General features: G+C 52.7%; 1 protein-coding gene across 1 annotated transcript; it reads right to left on the bottom strand.

Annotated features, from left to right (window-relative positions):
* Positions 1 to 13,613: 13,613 nt before the first annotated feature.
* On the bottom strand, positions 13,614 to 17,078 carry KLHDC7A (kelch domain containing 7A). The gene is given in 9 exon segments (XM_030964034.1): positions 13,614 to 13,800; positions 14,405 to 14,553; positions 14,723 to 14,828; positions 14,830 to 15,119; positions 15,121 to 15,161; positions 15,164 to 15,221; positions 15,223 to 16,346; positions 16,416 to 16,881; positions 16,884 to 17,078. Coding segments are annotated over 9 exon segments (2,616 nt in total).
* Between the last annotated feature and the right edge of the window lie 310 nt (positions 17,079 to 17,388).

Genomic DNA, 17,388 nt, shown 5'->3' with positions numbered 1-17,388 from the left:
ATGGGATGGGATCCATAAAAATCCACAATTCCCTAAATTCCCATTCCAGCTGTATCCGTGTGGGATTCCCACCCCAATCCCATTCCCACATCATTCCCAAACCGTTCCAGCTGCATCCGTGTGGGATTCCCACCCCAATCATCTCCATGGGATTGGGGCCTCTCCTGCTTTTTGGGGAACATCTCCATGGGTTTTTGAGCAGCATCTCCATGGATTTGGGGTCTGTCCTCCTTTTTTGGGGGACATCTCAGTGGGTTTTAGGATCTGTCCTGATTTTTGAGGAGAATTTCCTTGGGATTGGGTCCTATTCTGCTTTTTGGGAGCACTTCCATGGGTTTGGGGTCTGTCCTGCTTTTTGAGAAGAATTTCCATGGGATTGGGATCTATCCTGCTTTTTGGGCAGCATCTCCATCCCAGAGACTGGGGCCTGTTCTCATTTTTGGGAGCATCTCCATGGGATTTTGGGGAGCATTTCCATGGGATTGGGTTCTGTCCTCCTTTTCTGGGAGACATCTCCATGGGTTTTTGGGTCTGTCCTGCTTTTTAGGAGTGCTTCCATGGGGTTGGGGATCTGTCCTGCTTTTTGAGGAGAAATTCCATAGGATTGTGATCTGTCCTGCTTTTGGGGAGCACTTCTATGGGTTTGGGGTCTGTCTTGCTTTTTTGGGGGGGACATCTCCATGGGATTTTGGGCAGCATTTCCATGGCTTTTAGGATCTGTCCTGCTTTTTGAGGAGAATTTCCATGGGATTGGGATCTGTCTTGTTTTTGAGAGCACTTCCATGGCTTTTAGGATCTGTCCTGCTTTTTGGGGAGAATTTCCCTGGGATTGGGTCCTATTCTGATTTTAGGGAGAATCTCTGCAGGATTGGGGCCTGTTGTGATTTTTGGGAGCATCTCTGTGAGTTTTTGGGCAGCATTTCCATGGGATTGGGGTCTGTCCTGATTTTTGGGGACATCTCTATGGAATTGGGGCCTGTTGTGATTTTTGGGACCATCTCCATGGGTTTTTGGGAAGAATTTCCATGAGTTTTAGGATCTGTGCTGCTTTTTGAGGAGGATTTCCTTGGGATTGGGGCCTGTCCTGCTTTTAGGGAGAATCTCCATGGGTTTGGGGTCTGTCCTGAATTTTGGGAGCATCTCCATGGGTTTTTGGGCAGCATTTCCATGGGATTGGGGTCTGTCCTCCTTTTCTGGGAGACATCTCCATGGGTTTTTGGGTCTGTCCTGCTTTTTGAGGAGAATTTCCATTGAATTGGGTCCTATTCTGCTTTTTGGGAGCACTTCCATGGGTTTGGGATGTGTCCTGCTTTTTGGGGACATCTGCATGGAATTGGGGCCTGTTGTGATTTTTGGGACCATCTCCGTGGGTTTTTGGGAAGCATTTCCATGGGTTTTAGGATCTGTGCTGCTTTTTGAGGAGAATTTCCATGGGATTGGTGCCTGTCCTGCTTTTAGGGAGAATCTCCATGGGTTTGGGGTCTGTCCTGAATTTTGGGAGCATCTCCATGGGTTTTTGGGCAGCATTTCCATGGGATTGGGGTCTGTCCTCCTTTTCTGGGAGACATCTCCATGGGATTTTGGGAAGCATTTCCATGGGATTGGGGTCTGTCCTGCTTTTTGGGGAGCATCTCCCCGTGTCTGGCTTTCCTCAGGATCCGCTGGATCTCCAGTTTTTGAGGTGAATTAACAGCACAATTCCCTGTTCCCAACTTAACTCCCAGGTGGGAAATTCCTCCCTCTGTGCATCCCGAGCCGTTTTTCCCCCATTTGAATTCCAATGGAATTCGTTCCCTCCTCTGGATTCTGCTCTCTCCCACCGGAGCTCCGCGTTCCCGGTAATTCCCTCATTTCATTCTCCACAGCAAAAAAAAAAAGGGAATTCCGGAGTTTCCTTCCCCTTCTCCCTCGGAATTCCAGGCTGGAATGGCCCAGGGAACAGGATGGGAAATGGGGAAAGCATTTCCAGATGGAATATTCCTCCTTTGCTGGGATTAATGAGGATAATTGTTTATAATGATTGATAATTAATGAGGATAATTGTTTCTAATGATTGATAATTATTGATAGCGGGTCTTACAAAGGTTAGAGGTAAAGCCAGGCCTAAATCCCACTGGAAATCCAAGAAATTCCAGCAGGAGGAGCATGAAGGTTAAAAAACTCGGCAGGGCCGACTCAGTGATCCTAAATATTGATGGAAATCAGAAATTATCAGTAAGAAACTCACTCAAATTGATAAAAATCAGGAATTATCAATAGAGTCGTGAAATATTGATGGAAATCACGAATTATTAATAATAAGCTCATCAAATATGGATCAAAATAAGGGATTATCAATAATAAACTCACTAAATATTGATGGAAATCAATATCAATTATGAAAATCAATTATCAATAATAAACTCTCACAAATATTGATTAAATGAGAGATTATCAATAATAAACTCACTAAATATTGATGGAAATCAAGGATTATCAATAATAAATCCACACAATATTGATAAAAATAATTAATTATCAGTAATAAACTCGTACAAATATTGATTCTATCAAGGATTATCAATAATAAATCACACAATTTTTGATTAAATCAGGGATTATTAATAATAAACTCACACAAATATTGGTTAAATCAGAAATTATCAATAAAGAACTCACCAAATATTGATTAAAATATTATTATAATTATTATTATTACTGCTAGTACTACTACTACTAATATTGTCAACTCTAAATTGCACAAATTAATTGATAAAACGATCAAAACAAAGGAAAAATAAAATAATTTGGGACGCCTTTAATTGTAGGATTGAGACTTCAACAGGAATTATTTTAATATTCACACTTAATTAGTATTGTTTATTTATATTATTATTTATTTACATTAATTATTGATTTTATATTCACACTAAAGGATTTGTTAGTATTTTATTATTTATTTACATTAATTATTGGTTTTATAGTCACGCTAAAGTATTTGTTAGTATTTTATTAATATTTGAATAAAGCCCCAAACCTTTGGGGTCATGCAGAATTAAATGGGAAAATAAAGGGATTTTCCATGGGGGAAAAAAAAAGCACATTCCAGGGGTTTATACCGGGAATAGGAATTGAGGGGATTTTTATGGGATTTTTGTGGATCCCATCCCTCTCTCCCATCTTCATCCCGGCATTCCCAGCCCAAAATCCGTGTGCCAGGTGCATCCCAAGGAATGAGGGCGGCAGGGAAGGGAAGGGAGGATCTCTCCTGGGATCCCACCTGGAATTCTCTGCTCCAACACGGAACTGTTGGAGAAGGTCCAGAGGAGGCCACGGAGATGGCAAAGGGATTGGAGCAGCTTGGATGGATGGATGGATGGATGGATGGATGGAATCCATGGATGGATGGATGGATGGATGGATGGATGGATGGATGGATGGATAGATAGAAATCATGGATGATGGATGGACGGATGGATGGATAGAATCCATGCATGATGGATGGATGGATGGATGGATGGATGGATGGATGGATGGATGGATGGATGGATGGGTGGATGGATGGAAATCATGGATGGATGGATGGATGGATGATGGATGGATGGATGATGGATGGATGGATGATGGATGGATGGATGGATGGATGGATGATGGATGGATGATGGATGGATGGATGGATGGATGGATGATGGATGGATGATGGATGGATGGATGATGGATGGATGGATGGATGGATGGATGGATGGATGGATGATGGATGGATGGATGATGGATGGATGGATGGATGGATGGATGGATGGATGGATGGATGGATGGATGGATGGATGGATGGATGGATGATGGATGGAATCCATGGATGATGGACGGACTCATGGATGGATGGATGGATGGGATGGATGGAATCCATGGATGGATGGAATTCATGGACGTATGGAATCCATGGATTGATGACGGATGGAATCCATGGATGGACAGATGGATGGATGGAGGCAGGGAGGGATGTGGAGAACTTGGACCTACTTCCAGTGTCTGGAGGGGCTCCAGGGAAGCTGGAGAGGGAAGGTTCCTCAGGGAGTGGAGTGCCAGGATGAGCAGGAATGGGTCAGACAGAAATGGGGTAATTTGAACAGAATGTGGGAAGAAATTCCTTCCCAGGAAGGAGGCGAGGCCCTGGCACCGCTTCCCAGAAAAAGCTGTGGCTGCCCCTGGATCCCTGGAATGTCCCAGGCTGGGCTGGATGGGGCTGGAGGCCCCTGGGACCCGGGAAGGTGTCCGGACATGGAATGGGATGGGCTCCACGGTGCCACCAACCCAACCTGAACCATGCCGGGATCCTTTTCCCTGTCCCACAGTGCCACCTGAGGGGGGAATTCCCGGAGTTCCTGCAGGAACCCCCAGCTCCGGAGGGATCAGCGTGTCCTGGCACCGATCGGACACAGCTCGGACACGGCCTGGACACAGCTCAGGGGCCTTTCCCTCCCTCTCTCCCTGTGAGCGGAATTCCCTTGGGATCTCTCCGGGGATCCCTGAACCCTTCCATGGAGCTGTTCCTCGGCTTTCATCCCTGTTTTTTTGGGACAAGCAGCGCGGCGTCTCTCGGCGTTCCATCGGCAGATCCCTGCTGCCACCGTGTGGAATCTGCCGGGAAGGCTGGGAAAAGATGCCCTGCTTTTCCCCGTTATCCCTCCATCCATCCCTCTGAACCTCCCTCCATTCATGGATCCGCCCATCCATCCATCCATGGATTCCATCCATCCATCCATCCATCCATCCATCCATCCATCCATCCATCCATCCATCCATCCATCCATCCATCCATCCATCCATCCATCCATCATCCCTCCCTCCCTTCCTCCCTCCCTCTCTAGGGTAAGTGATGCAGGATCCAGGGATGGATGGATGGTTTTATATAAAATTATATTTTCTCTATAAAAGGTTATTCTCTTTAAATTCCATTTTCCATAAAACGATATTTTCTATTAAAATGACACCTGCAAAACTCCCCTGAGGAGGTTCCAGTGGCCCTGGACACTTGGGAATGCTGGGCCGGATGGAACGAGCAGCACGGGACATCGGATCCTCCTTCCCGGAGCCATGGATCACACAGCGAGAATTCCATGGGATCCTGAGCCCTTCCACCAACCTCATCTGGGGACCTGGATGAGCCCCCAGCTCCTGGTGGGGATAAAAATCCTGGATGTCAAGGATGGGGAATTCCAGGGAGCTCCAAGCAGGGTGCAAGGAGCCTGGAGCAGCGGGAGCTGGGGTTGGGAAGGACCTGCCAAGGAAGGAATTGTCCTGGGACTGGGAAGGACCCAAGATCCACAGGGCTGGGATGGGGAGGAACTGTGGGATGAGCTCCCTCGGCCTTCCCGGCGTTTGACCCCCAGTTCCCACCAAAGAGCCATGGAGACGCCTTGGGGAAAGATGTCGGAGATCCTGGAGTCCATGGGAATCTGTCCTGGGATGTGGGGCTGGATCTGAGGTGGAGGACAGCGGGACCATCCCACACCTTCGTTCCAGGTGATCCCAAATCTCCACCTGTACCGGGATGTGGGGCTGGATCTGGTGTGGAGAACACTGGGACAATCCCATGTGTTCATTCCAGGTGATCCCAAATCTCCACCAGTACCAGGATGTGGGGCTGGATCTGGCTTTGGAGGACACCAGGACAATTCCGAAGATCCCTTCATTCTGGGTGTTCCCAAATCCCTGCCTTCACTGGAATTTGGAGCTGGATCTGGCTTTGAAGGACACCAGGACAATCCCTTCATTCCAGGTGATCCCAAACCTCTCCCTGCACCGGGATCTGGGGCTGGATCTGGCTTTGGAGGACACTGGGACCATCCGCCCCAGTGATCCCAACCCTCCTGCACGCTGCTGGAGGACACCAGGAATTCACCCCTATTGATCCCAAATCCCTGCCTGCACCAGGATGTGGGACTGGATTCATCTTTGAAGGACACCAGGAAAATCCCACACCTTCATCCTGGACAATCCCAGGCCTTCATTCCAGGTGATCCCAAATCCCTGCCTGCAATGGGATATGGGGCTGGATCTGGTGTGGAGGACACCGGGATCATCCCATCCCTTCATTCCCTCCCCCTCTGGCATTCCCAGAGGGATCCAGCAGGATCCTCGTGCTTGGATTCCTCAGGATGAGCCTGGATGGATCCGGGGGAAGTTCAATGGAAAACCTCCAGGAAAATCTGGGAAAATTGGGAATAAATCCCATTTTTCCTTAAAAAATTCCAGGGATTCCTTTGAATTTCTTTGAATTCCCATTTCTTTGGCTGCTCTTTCTTCATTCCCTAAGCTCCATTTTCCTTGGGAATTCCCATTCCTCGATTTCAACTTGATGATTTCAAAATCATGGAATTTTTTTTCCGTGCCTGCTTTGTCCCGTTAGAATGAGGAGCACCGGGAATTAAAGGAATCCGGGATTCCTGGGAATGAAAATATTTTGGGAAAATGGCATCTGGGTGGATCCCAGGGAAGAGCAGGAGGAGAATTCCCACTTTTCCTTGGATGTTCCCTCATTCCCAAAACGCTTTTGGGCGGCTGAGAGGGAGAAGGAGCAGAAATTGGGAAAAACCTCTAAAATTATGGAATTTTCAGCCTTTTCCTACAGAAATAGGGCGGAAAATGGGTGGAATGAGGATCCATGTGGGAATGAGGGATTTGCTGGGATGAGGAGCCGGGAATTCCCACATTCCTGAAATTTTTGGGAATTTTACATCCCAGCTGAGCCCCGAAGATGTTTTGTGCCTTCCAAGTTTTTTTCTGGGAAGCATCCAAGTCTTTGCCAGGATTTTTTCCAGGGATAAAGCATGAACTTTGCTGGGATGAAAAATCTTGGAAAAACCTTGGGTATAATCTAGGAATAAAAAATTTCGGGAAGATCCAAGCTGCAAATAAAGCAGGAAAAAACCGCTGGAAAAGCCAATGGAAAAAAGTTGGGAATAATGATGGGAAAATGGGAATAAATCCTGTTTTTCCATGTTTTCAACCAGAAGCCCCTAGATGGCAGCAATGCCCCGGGAAAAAGCTCGGGAAAAGGGAATTTTGGGGATTTGGGAATTTTGAGGAAATGGAATTTTGAGGTTCTGTTGGGCTCAGCTTCCATTAAAAATTCCTGAATTTTAAAATTCCTGCGGATTCCTGTGCTCCTGGATTTTTCTTCCTCTCCTCATTCCCGGATTTTTTCCCCTTTTAGGGAAAATCCTCCATCGAAATCCCAAAATTTGTGATCAAGATAATCCCAAATTCTGTTTTAGGGTCCCTGTGATCTTCAGGAAATTCCTGGGATTCTTCATCCCCTTCTCCAGCCGGTTTGGAAAATCTGGATCCCCCAGGAAAGGGAAATCCCAGAATTCCATCCTCATTCTCCAGCTCCAAATTTTCCAGTGTGTGGAAAAAAAAAAAAAACAAAACTGGAATTTGTGGGCCTGGGTGGATTTTTATGGAATTTCTCCAGGATTGGGATTTCCAGCACCGCTGCTGCTTTAGGGAAGCAAAACCCTGGAAGTCACATCCCAGTGCAGGAAATTCTCAAAAATCAGGACAGATCCTAAAACCCACAGAGATATCCCCAAAAAAAGGAGGACAGGCCCCTAATCCATGGAGATGCTCCTCAAAAACCCATGGAGATGTTCCCCAAAAAGCAGGAGAGACCCCAATCCCATGGAGATAATTGGGGTGGGAATCCCACATAGATACAGCTGGAATGGTTTGGGAATGGGATTGGGGTGGGAATCCCACATGGATGCAGCTGGAATGGTGTGGGAATGATGTGGGAATGGGATTGGGGTGGGAATCCCACATGGATGCAGCTGGAACCGTTTGGGAATAATGTGGGAGTGGGGATTGGGGTGGGAATCCCACACGGATGTAACTGGAATGGGAATTTAGGGAATTGTGGATTTTTATGGATCCCATCCCAGGGGGGTTGGAGATCTCCAGGAGAAAACTCCCTGGAAATCCCAATCCCAATTTCCCCCTCTGGGCAGGACCTGCCGCGGGTTTTCCCTTGGGATTCTCTTGGGAACCTCAGATTCCCTTGGGATCCCTCAGGGACAATCCCTTCTCCCCGCTGGCTCAGGATTCCAGGCATTATTCCAGGAATTTTTCTGGGTTGGACCATTCCCGTGCAGTTCTGGAATTCCTGGAGGATGGAGATGGAAATTCCCAGATTCCCTGGATTCTGGTGTCACCTGCAGATTCAGGTCGGATTTTGGGAAAAGTTTCTCCTTCCAGAGGGTTCGGGGCTGATCCGGCTCCCCACGGAATGGGAACATTCCCAAGGCTTCCAGAGCCCCGGGAGCGTTTGTAAATGTGGAATTTTGGGATGTCTGAGCAGGGCCTGGAGCTGGATTGGATCCCTGGGGGTCAAATATTGGTTATTCCGTGATCCTTTGGGATTCTCCTCGATCCTTTGGGAACACCTCGCCCCATTCCCATCCCTTTGCTTTCCCAGCAGGATTTGGGATCAGGGATAACGATCCCAGGGATGGCTCCGGCTCTGGGATTGGGATGAAGCTCCAGGATGAGGGGGCTCCAGCAGTGCCAGGGGATCCCTGACCTTTCCCAGCCCTTTTCCAGAGTTTTCCCAGAGCCAGAACTCCCCCTGGAATTCCTGTGGAGCTCTCAGAGCCAGCTCAGCTTTTCTTCCGCTCCCCGGGCCCGGCTCTGCTGACGCTTCCCGGGAGCAAATCCAGGGAAAACAGAGCGGAAGGAGCTGAGGAAGCAGGGCTGGGGAAAAGCTGGGAAGCAGAAATGACGGGAATGCTGAGGTGGCTCCCGATGCCTGGGGTGTGCTGGGAATTCTGCTGGGGCTGAGAAAATTATCCCGGAATGAACTTCACTCCCTGGATCCGGGAGTGGGAACAGGGAGAGATCCCTGAATTCCAGGGATTCCCAGAATTTCTGGGGTTCCAGCTGCAGAGCCCTGGCAATTCCAGGGGTTTCCAGAATGTCAGGAATCTCTGCTGCTGGGGAGTCCCTGAAATTCCAGGGATTCCCAGATTTTCAGGAGTCTCTGCTGCTGGGGAGGCCTTGAAATTCCAGGGATTCCCAGATTTTCAGGAGCCCCAGCTGCAATTCCAGGGATTCCCGGACTTCCAGGAGTCTCTGCTGCTGAAGAGTACCTGCAATTCCCGGGATTCCCGGATTTTCAGGAGTCTCTGCTGCTGTCCCTGGTGGATCCAGGAGCTCTCCCTGTTCCCATCCATGGATTCCAGGGAAAATCCCATTCCCACAGGATCCTGGACTTCCAGGAGTCTCTGCTGCTGGAGAGTCCCTGCAATTCCCGGGATTTCCAGATTTTCAGGAGCCCCAGCTGCAATTCCTGGGATTCCCAGATTTTCAGGAGTCTCTGCTGCTGTCCCTGGTGGATCCAGGAGCTCTCCCTGTTCCCATCCATGGATCCAGGGATTCCAGGGAAAATCCCACTGGATCCACGGTGACCTCTGGTTGTTCATCCTTGGATTCTTCCAGAAAGTTCCATGGGGAAGGTGTGGAGTTTATTGGGATGCACCGGGTGCATTCCCAACCCTTTTCCCTGGAAATTGTGGCAGCTTTGCCGACCTTTCCATGAAAATCCAGGACATCCCAATGAAAGGGAAGGACCAAACCTTCGGAATTTGGGGTCAGGGAATGAACCAAACCTTCAGGATTTGGGAGAGAACAATCCAAACCTTCGGGATTCAGGAGAGAAAGAAAGAACCAAACCTTTGGGATTTGGGAGAGAACAATCCAAACCTTTGGGATCTGGGAGAGAAAGAACCAAACCTTTGGGATTTGGGAGCAGGAAACTAATCAAACCTCCTGGATTTGGGATCAGGGAACGATCCAAGCCTTTGGGATTTGGAAGAGAGGGAGGCAAACCCTTGGGATTTGGGAGCAGGGAACTAATCAAACCTTTGGAATTTGGAAGCAGGGAACTAATCAAACCTTTGGGATTTGGGAGATTTCCAGAGGTTCCTCCCTGTGCTGGGTTTGGGAACAGGGAAAGGACCAAACCTTTGGGATTTGGGATCAGGAAACAATCCAAACTTTTGGTATTTGGGAGAGAAGGAACCAAACCTTTGGGATTTGGGAGCAGGGAATGAACCAAACCCTTGGGATTTGGGAGGAGAAAATGAATCAAACCTCCTGGATTTGGGATCAGGGATCAATCCAAACCTTCAGGGTTTGGGAGCAGGGAATGAACCAAACTTTTGGGATTTGGGAGCAGGGAGTGAACAAAATCTTTGGGATTGCAGAGCAGGGAATGAACCAAACCTTTGGGATTTGGGAGCAGGGAATTAATCAAACCTCCTGGATTTGGGATCAGGGAATGATCCAAACCTTTGGGGTTTGGGAACAGGGAAAGAACTAAAGCCTTGGGATTTGGGAGGAGAAAATGAATCAAACCTCCTGGATTTGGGATCAGGGATCAATCCAAACCTTCGGAGTTTGGGAGCAGGGAACAATCCAAACTTTTGGTATTTGGGAGAGAAAGAACCAAACTTTTGGGATCTGGGAGCAGAGAATGATCCAAACCTTTGGGATTTGGGAGCAGGGAACGAAACTCCGTGTCTGAGAGAGGGCTTGGATTTGTCCTTTTCCCTTTATTTTCCTTTTCCCTCATCCCAAAGTCATTCCCACACACTCCCGGCCTGTGTGTCCTCCCCGGCAGGACAAGGCCGGGATGTCCCCGGGCGTTTTTAATCTCCCAAATGCTTCCCAAAATTAATCTTGGAGAGTGCAGGAGCGGGGGAGGGAGCGCTGCCCGCGCCCTGTGTGGCGCTCATCCCTCGGGAGCGCGGGATCGGCGGGCAGGAAGGGGTTAAAGGGAAGGTGAAACACGAAACGGCGCCGGCAGGAAGGCGGGATCTGGGAAAGCTTTCCTGGGATGGAAAACAACCCAACGTCCTCTGGAAGGGCTCCAGGGCCGCGTTCCCACCCGCCGGGAGCTTCTCCCGCGCAGCGGTCACGGGGAAAGGGCAAAAATCGGGATTTGGGATGGGCGCGGGAGGGGTTCGCACGTCCCGAGGGGCTGGAAAGCTCCAGCACCGGGAATTCGCCGTGGGAAAAGCAGAAATGTGGGGGAGAACGAGCGAGAGGAGCAAGGAGTTAAATAATGATGGGGAAAATAAGGAGGTTTTGGGATTCACGGAATATCTGCGTTGAAACATCCCCCCAAAAAAAGAGACTCTGGGATGAGCGAGGTGGGAATTCCAGCCCGGCAGCAGCGGGATGATCCCTCTGGAATGGCCCCGGGGTGGGAGAGGGAGGCTGGAGTTGGACAAGGGATCAAACCTCTGGGATTCGGGAGCTGGGAACCAACGAAAACTTCGGGATTTGGGAGCGGGGAAAGGACCAAACCTTCAGGATTCGGGAGCTGAGAACCAATCGAGCCTCCGGGGTTTGGGAGCTGAGAATCAACCAAACCTTAGGGATTTGGGAGAGAATGAACCAAATCTTAGGAATTTGGGAGTGAAGAAAGGACCAAACCTACAGGATTTGGGAGACAATGAACCAAACCTTTGGGATTTGGGAGAGAATGAACCAAACCTTTGGGATTTGGGAGTAGGGAAAGGACCAAACCTTCGGGATTTGGGAGACAATGAGCCAAACCTTTGGGATTTGGGAGAGAATGAACCAAACTTTTGGGATTTGGGGAGAATGAACCAAACCTTCGGGATTTGGGAGTAGGGAAAGGACCAAACCTTCAGGATTTGGGACAGAATGAACCAAACCTTTGGGATTTGGGAGAGAATGAACCAAACCTTCGAGATTTGGGAGAGAATGAACCAAACCTTCGGGATTTGGGAGAGAATTAACCAAACCTTTGGGATTTCGGAGCAGGGAGCAAAACCTCCATGCCTGAATGTGAGTTTGGATTTGTCCTTTTCCCTTTATTTTCACTCTCCCCTCATCCCAGTCCTTCCCCCTCCCCTGCCCCGGGGCCATTCCAGAGGGATCATCCCATCGCTGGAATTGCCACTTCCCACATCCCAGAGTCTCTTTTTTTTGGGATATTTCAGCTGGGAAATTCCGCAAATCCCAAAAAATCCTCGTGCTCCAACACATTGCTGCATTTCCCATGACAGGGAAGGGTCCCTCACCAGCAGAAGCAGCCCGGGCAGGTTTGTTAATTAACGCAGCCCCGGGTTAATTAATTACCGCGGCCCCAAGCTCATTAATTAACGCAGCCTCCCAAGGTTCCCTGCCCTCTGTCCGGAGATCCTTCCGGGAGCGCTTTAGGAGAGAATGTTAACCCAGGCTCTCCTAAACCGCCACGAAATTCCCAATAAAAACCCGGAATTCCCATCCCTGGAAGTGTCCCAGGCCAGGCTGGAGCAGCCTGGGGCAGTGGGAGGTGGAGCTGGGGGGGATTGGATCTCCTTTCCCCCAGTGCCTCCGGAATTGTGGGATAAACAGCGATTTCCTGGAAAAGCTGGGAAATGGGGATGAGGGAATGTCTGAGCTGGGAAAAACTGGGAAAAGGGAGTGAGGGAATGTCTGAGCTGGGAAAAACTGGGAAAAGGGGATGAAGGGGTGCCTGAGCCGGAAAAAGCTGGGAAAACCTGGGAAAAGCTGGGGGAAAAATGGGAATGAGAGCATATCTGCTCCTGGGAAAAGCTGGGAAAAGGGGATGAGGGAATGTCTGAGCTGGGAAATGCTGAAAAAAGGGGGATGAGGGAGTGTCTGAGCTGGGAAAAACTGGGAAAAGGGGATGAGGGAGTGTCTGAGCTGGGAAAAACTGGGAAAAGGGGATGAGGGAGTGTCTGAGCTGGGAAAAGCTGGGAAAAGGGGGATGAGAGAGCATCTGCTCCTAGAAAAACTGGGAAAAGGGAATGAGGGAATGTCTAAGCTGGGAAAAGGAGATGAGGGGGTGTCTGAGCTGGGAAAACCTGGGGAGAAAAAGGGAATGAGAGAACATCTGCTCCAGGGAAAGTTGGGAAAAGGGGATGAGGGAGTGTCTGAGCCGGGAAAACTGGGAAAACCTGGGGGAAAATGGGTATGAGCGAGCCTCTGCTCCTGGAAAAAGGGGATGAGAGAGCGTCTGCTCCCAGAAAATCTGGGAAAACGGGATGATGGAGCGCTGTTCCTGGAAAAGCTGGGAAAAGGGGATGAAGGAGTGTCTGAACTGGGAAAACCTGGGAAAGGGGATGAGAGAGCATCTGCTCTTGGAAAACCTGGGAAAAGGGGATGAGGGAGCGCTGCTCTTGGAAAATCTGGGAAAATGGGATGAGGGAGCGCTGCTCCCTGCTCGCCTCCCTGGAGCTGCCGGCCGTGCCTAATTAGCGATGTCGAACATGCAGCGCGCTCTTGCCTCCAATTAGGATCGGCTTAAAACGAGGCGCGGGGTTCATTTCACCCAATGTTCACTTTAATTTAGGCCCAGCTGTGCCTAAACCCCCGGCGCCGCTTTACACAGAGATTAAATACAGACAACGGCGCTCTGAGGAGGAGAGGTGAGAAATAACGAGATAAGAGATAACGAGGCCAGCCCCGAACTCTTCCCAGCGTGAGTGATGCTGGCGGAACTTCAGCGACCTCCACCCTAAACCACTCCCCATCCGTGTCCGGGTCAATGTTCCCCACCTGGAGCCTAGGTCAGGTCTAAATCAGGTCCTAAATCAGGTCTAAATCAGGTCCCGAAGGGCGCCCAGACAGCTGGAGCCCGTGGAGATCCGGGATTTGCTGCCGCCCGAGCAAACACGGCCCTGTTTGACCTCCCCTGAGCAAACGAGTCCGCCCAGCTCCTCCCGGCTCTTCCCGGAGCCTCCTCCGGGCTGCGATTCCCGGCAGCGCCCGGCGTTTGATCCCTTCCTGCATCCCGGGCAGTGGGAAAAGGCCGGATCCAAGGATCTGATCCCTTCCTCCAGCCCGGGCAGTGGGAAAAAGCCGGATCCAAGGATCTGATCCCTTCCTGCGGCCTGGATAGTGGGAAGAGGTCAGATCCAAGGATTTGATCTCTTTCTCCATCCCGGGGAGTGGGAAGAGGTCGGATCCAAGGATCTGATCCCTTCCTCCATCCCAGGGAGCAGTAAGAAGCTTGATCCAAGGGTCTGATCCCTTCCTCCAGCCTGAGGTGTGGGAGGAGGTCAGATCCAAGGGTTTGATCTCTTTCTCCATCCTGGAGAGTTGGAAGAGGCTGGATCCAAGGATGTGATCCCTTCCTCCATCCCAGGAGCTGGAAGAAGCTTGATCCAAGGGTTTGATCCCTTCCTCCAGCCCGGGGTGTGGGAAGAGGCCGGATCCAAGGGTTTGATCCCTTCCTGCATCCCGGGGTGTGGGAATAAGTCGTGGCCAGACGGAGGGTTTGATATTTCTACATGCTGAGGTTTGAAGAGGCCGGTTCTATGGCTGCCGCCTTCCTGGCACCCCGGAGGGCTGGAAGAAGCCAGTCAAGGGTTTGCTCCCTTCGGCGCACCATGGTGGGAAGGGCAGGAGGATCTCTTTCTCCATCCCGGGGACCAGGAAGGGCGGTCCAGGCTGATCCTTTGCCCCGGGGTGTGGGCGCAGATCAGGGTGATCCTTCCTCCAGCCCGGAGATGGGAAACGGCGGATCAAGGGTTTGACCTTTCACAAGAGTGGGAAGAGGCCGGATCCAAGGCTCTGATCCCTTTCTTCATCCCAGGGAGTGGGAAGAGGCCTGATCCAAGGGTCTGATCCCTTCCTGCATCCCAGGGTGTGGGAATAAGTCGTGTCCAGGAGGCTTGTGCAAGCTAGTCCTCTTCGCCCCACTGACCCCGGGCGCGCCCCTCCACGACGACAGGAACTCGAAGGCCGGGGCCCCACCGCGGGTGCCGAGCGGGAGGAACCCTTCACAGGGGCGCGCGGCCCAGCTGTCTCGGGGGCTGCCAGCGTAAGAGCGCAGCGCGCGCACGGCCCCCGGTGACGATGCCCGAGGGTGCCTGGGCGCCCAGCCGGCGTGATGGTGTCCCTGGGCTGTGGCGGGCGGCTCGAAGGCCCAGCGGTGGGCGGGGGTCGACGCCCGCCACGGTGGCCAAGCACGTGGCCCGCGTGTCCCTGGCAGGCGGCGGAGGTGCGCCGGGTAGGGCCACCGAGCTGGCAGCGCTGCCGCTGGCGCAGGGGCCGCCCAGGGGACAGCTGTCGCGCCAGCTGTCTTCAGCGGGGTCGCCAGGGGGAGCAGAGCACGCGGCGCGAGGGGCTCCGCGCCCGGCCTGTCCCTCCCAGCCGGGCACCAGGAACAGGTAATTGAACATGGAGCACACGGCACAGCCCCCCGCCCCGCCACTCGGCCGGCAGCTGGCACAGCTGGCACCAGCGCCCCCGTCCTTCGTCGTAGTAGCAGAGGCGGCAGCGGCGGTGGCCGGGCTCGGCCGGGGGGACATCGGCCACCACCAGGCGCGGCCGCCCGCGGCTCCGGAGCGCTGGGAGCAGCTCCCGCTCGGCGGCGTTGAGGCGGCCGTAGATGGCCGGGGAGCAAAGCACCTGCAGGAGGTGGGCGCTCATCACCTGGAGGGCAGCGTCCTGCAGGGCCCGCAGCTGCCGCGCCTTGGCCGCGCGCAGAACCTCGGAGCAGTTCCCCAGGTGCACCTGGCCGGGCAGTGACACCTGGGACGGCTCAGGACCCGCAGCTGGAGCCCCACCGGGCAGTGGGAGCTGGGGGCTGCTGCTCTTCCAGCCGGGAGAGGGCGGCTCTGGAGGGTTCTCCGTGCCCTCCTGTGGAGCTGAGGTGGTGTCGGGATCAGGAATTTCCAAAGCTGGATTCTCCCCCTGGGTTCCGGAGCTCTGCAGCTCTGCCCGGTCCCGCTCCCTGTGACCCTGGGATGTCCCCGCAGGGACGAAGGGCAGGGATGTCCGCCTGGACACCGACTCGGAGGTGGACTGCACAAAGTAGTCGTAGACTTTGCCCTTCAGGCCAGGCCTGGGCGGGCTGTCCTTGTCCCGGCGCTCCGGGATGAAGTTCTCCTCCACCTGGATCTTGGCCACCGAGGAGAAGCAGTACGAGGTGTCCGAGCCCGCCTCGCTCGCAGTCAGCAGCAGCCCCAGGCTGGAGGTGACGCTGAGGGTCCGGACTGCCCCCGCGCTGCCCTCCCTGCTCCTCCCTGCTCCAGCCGGATCCCGCTCCGTGCTCTGGGCGCATCCATCCCCCTCTGTCCGGGCGCTGGGAATCCCTGGGGAACGCCCGGAGCTCGGAGCAGCCGCGTCCCTCCCTGCGGGGCTGCCCCGGGCTCCGGCCGCGGTCCCGGGGTCGTGAGAGCCCAGCTCGCTCCGCAGCGACATTCCCGCCTCACTTCCCACCTCGGCTCCTGCCTTGCTTCCAAGATCGCTTCCCAGCAAAATTCCCGGCTCACTTCCCAGCAAAATTTCTGCCTTGCTTCCCGGCTCACTTCCCTGCTTGCTTTCTGGTTCGCTTCCCAGCTCATTTCCCACCTCAATTCCTGCCTTCCTTTCCAGCTTGCTTCCCGGTTCACTTCCCAGCTCGATTCCTGACTTAATTCCCAATTTCTTTCCCAGCTCGTTTGTCTTCTCACTTCCCGACTCGTTTATTGGCTTTGTTAGCAATTTGCTTCCTGGCTCACCTCCTGGCTTTCTTCCTGGATTGTTTCCCGGCTTCATTCCCAGCCTGCTTCCCAACTTGCTTCCTGGCTGACTTCCCGGCTTGCTTCCCGGCTCTTTTCCCAGCTCGCTTCCCGTCCTGCTCCCAGGATCACTCCCCAGCTCAACCCCTGCTTCACTTTCTGATTTAATTCCCAACTTCCATCCCAGTTCCCTTCCCAACTCCCTTTCCATCCTGGCCGGACCGAGCTGGGCTTTCCTGGGAATCAGCTCCGAACCCACCTCCTCTCCTTCCTCCTCCTCCTCCTCATTCCTTGCAAAGCTCTGCTCCTCCCGGAGAGCCGCGTGCTGAACCCCGGGGCCATTCCCAGATTTGTCCCCCCATCCCTCCTCCTCAGAGCCCCATCCCCATCCCGGTTTTCCCGCTGCTCTCCCGGCGGGATTTTTCCCGGGGGAGGCGAGCGGTTCCTATAAAACCTGAAGGCCAGGGACAGGAGCAGCAGCGCGGCCGCCGACAGCAGCAGCTTCCCGGGCAGCGGCATGTCCGAGTGCCAGGCCGGGGGCACCCGCTGGGGCATTTTTCCATGCGGGAATGCCGAGGAGCCGATTAATGATTTGCCGGGAGAGGCCGGAGCGCGGCGGGCCGGGACAAGGTGACTTTGAGCGGGCAGAGCTGGCAGGAGGCTTCCGGAGGAGCCGCGAATGTTTGGGATGGGCTGGGCTCCAGGGAAAGGTGCAGCCCAGGGCCGGCTCTGTTGGCCTGGGAAACGGAGAGAGAGGCTCAGGGAAGGGCACAAAGGCAGGGAAAACATCGCCGGGGAGCTGCTGCTCCTCCGCGCTGCTTTAAAAAGGGTCACGCAACGAAAAAAAGAGGAAAAAAAAAAAAAA

This window comes from Camarhynchus parvulus, chromosome 21 (assembly GCF_901933205.1).
Source record: "Camarhynchus parvulus chromosome 21, STF_HiC, whole genome shotgun sequence".
NCBI lineage: Eukaryota > Metazoa > Chordata > Aves > Passeriformes > Thraupidae > Camarhynchus > Camarhynchus parvulus.
The sequence above is the reverse complement of the archived record's forward strand: the minus strand, read 5'-3'. Positions and strand labels throughout refer to the sequence as shown.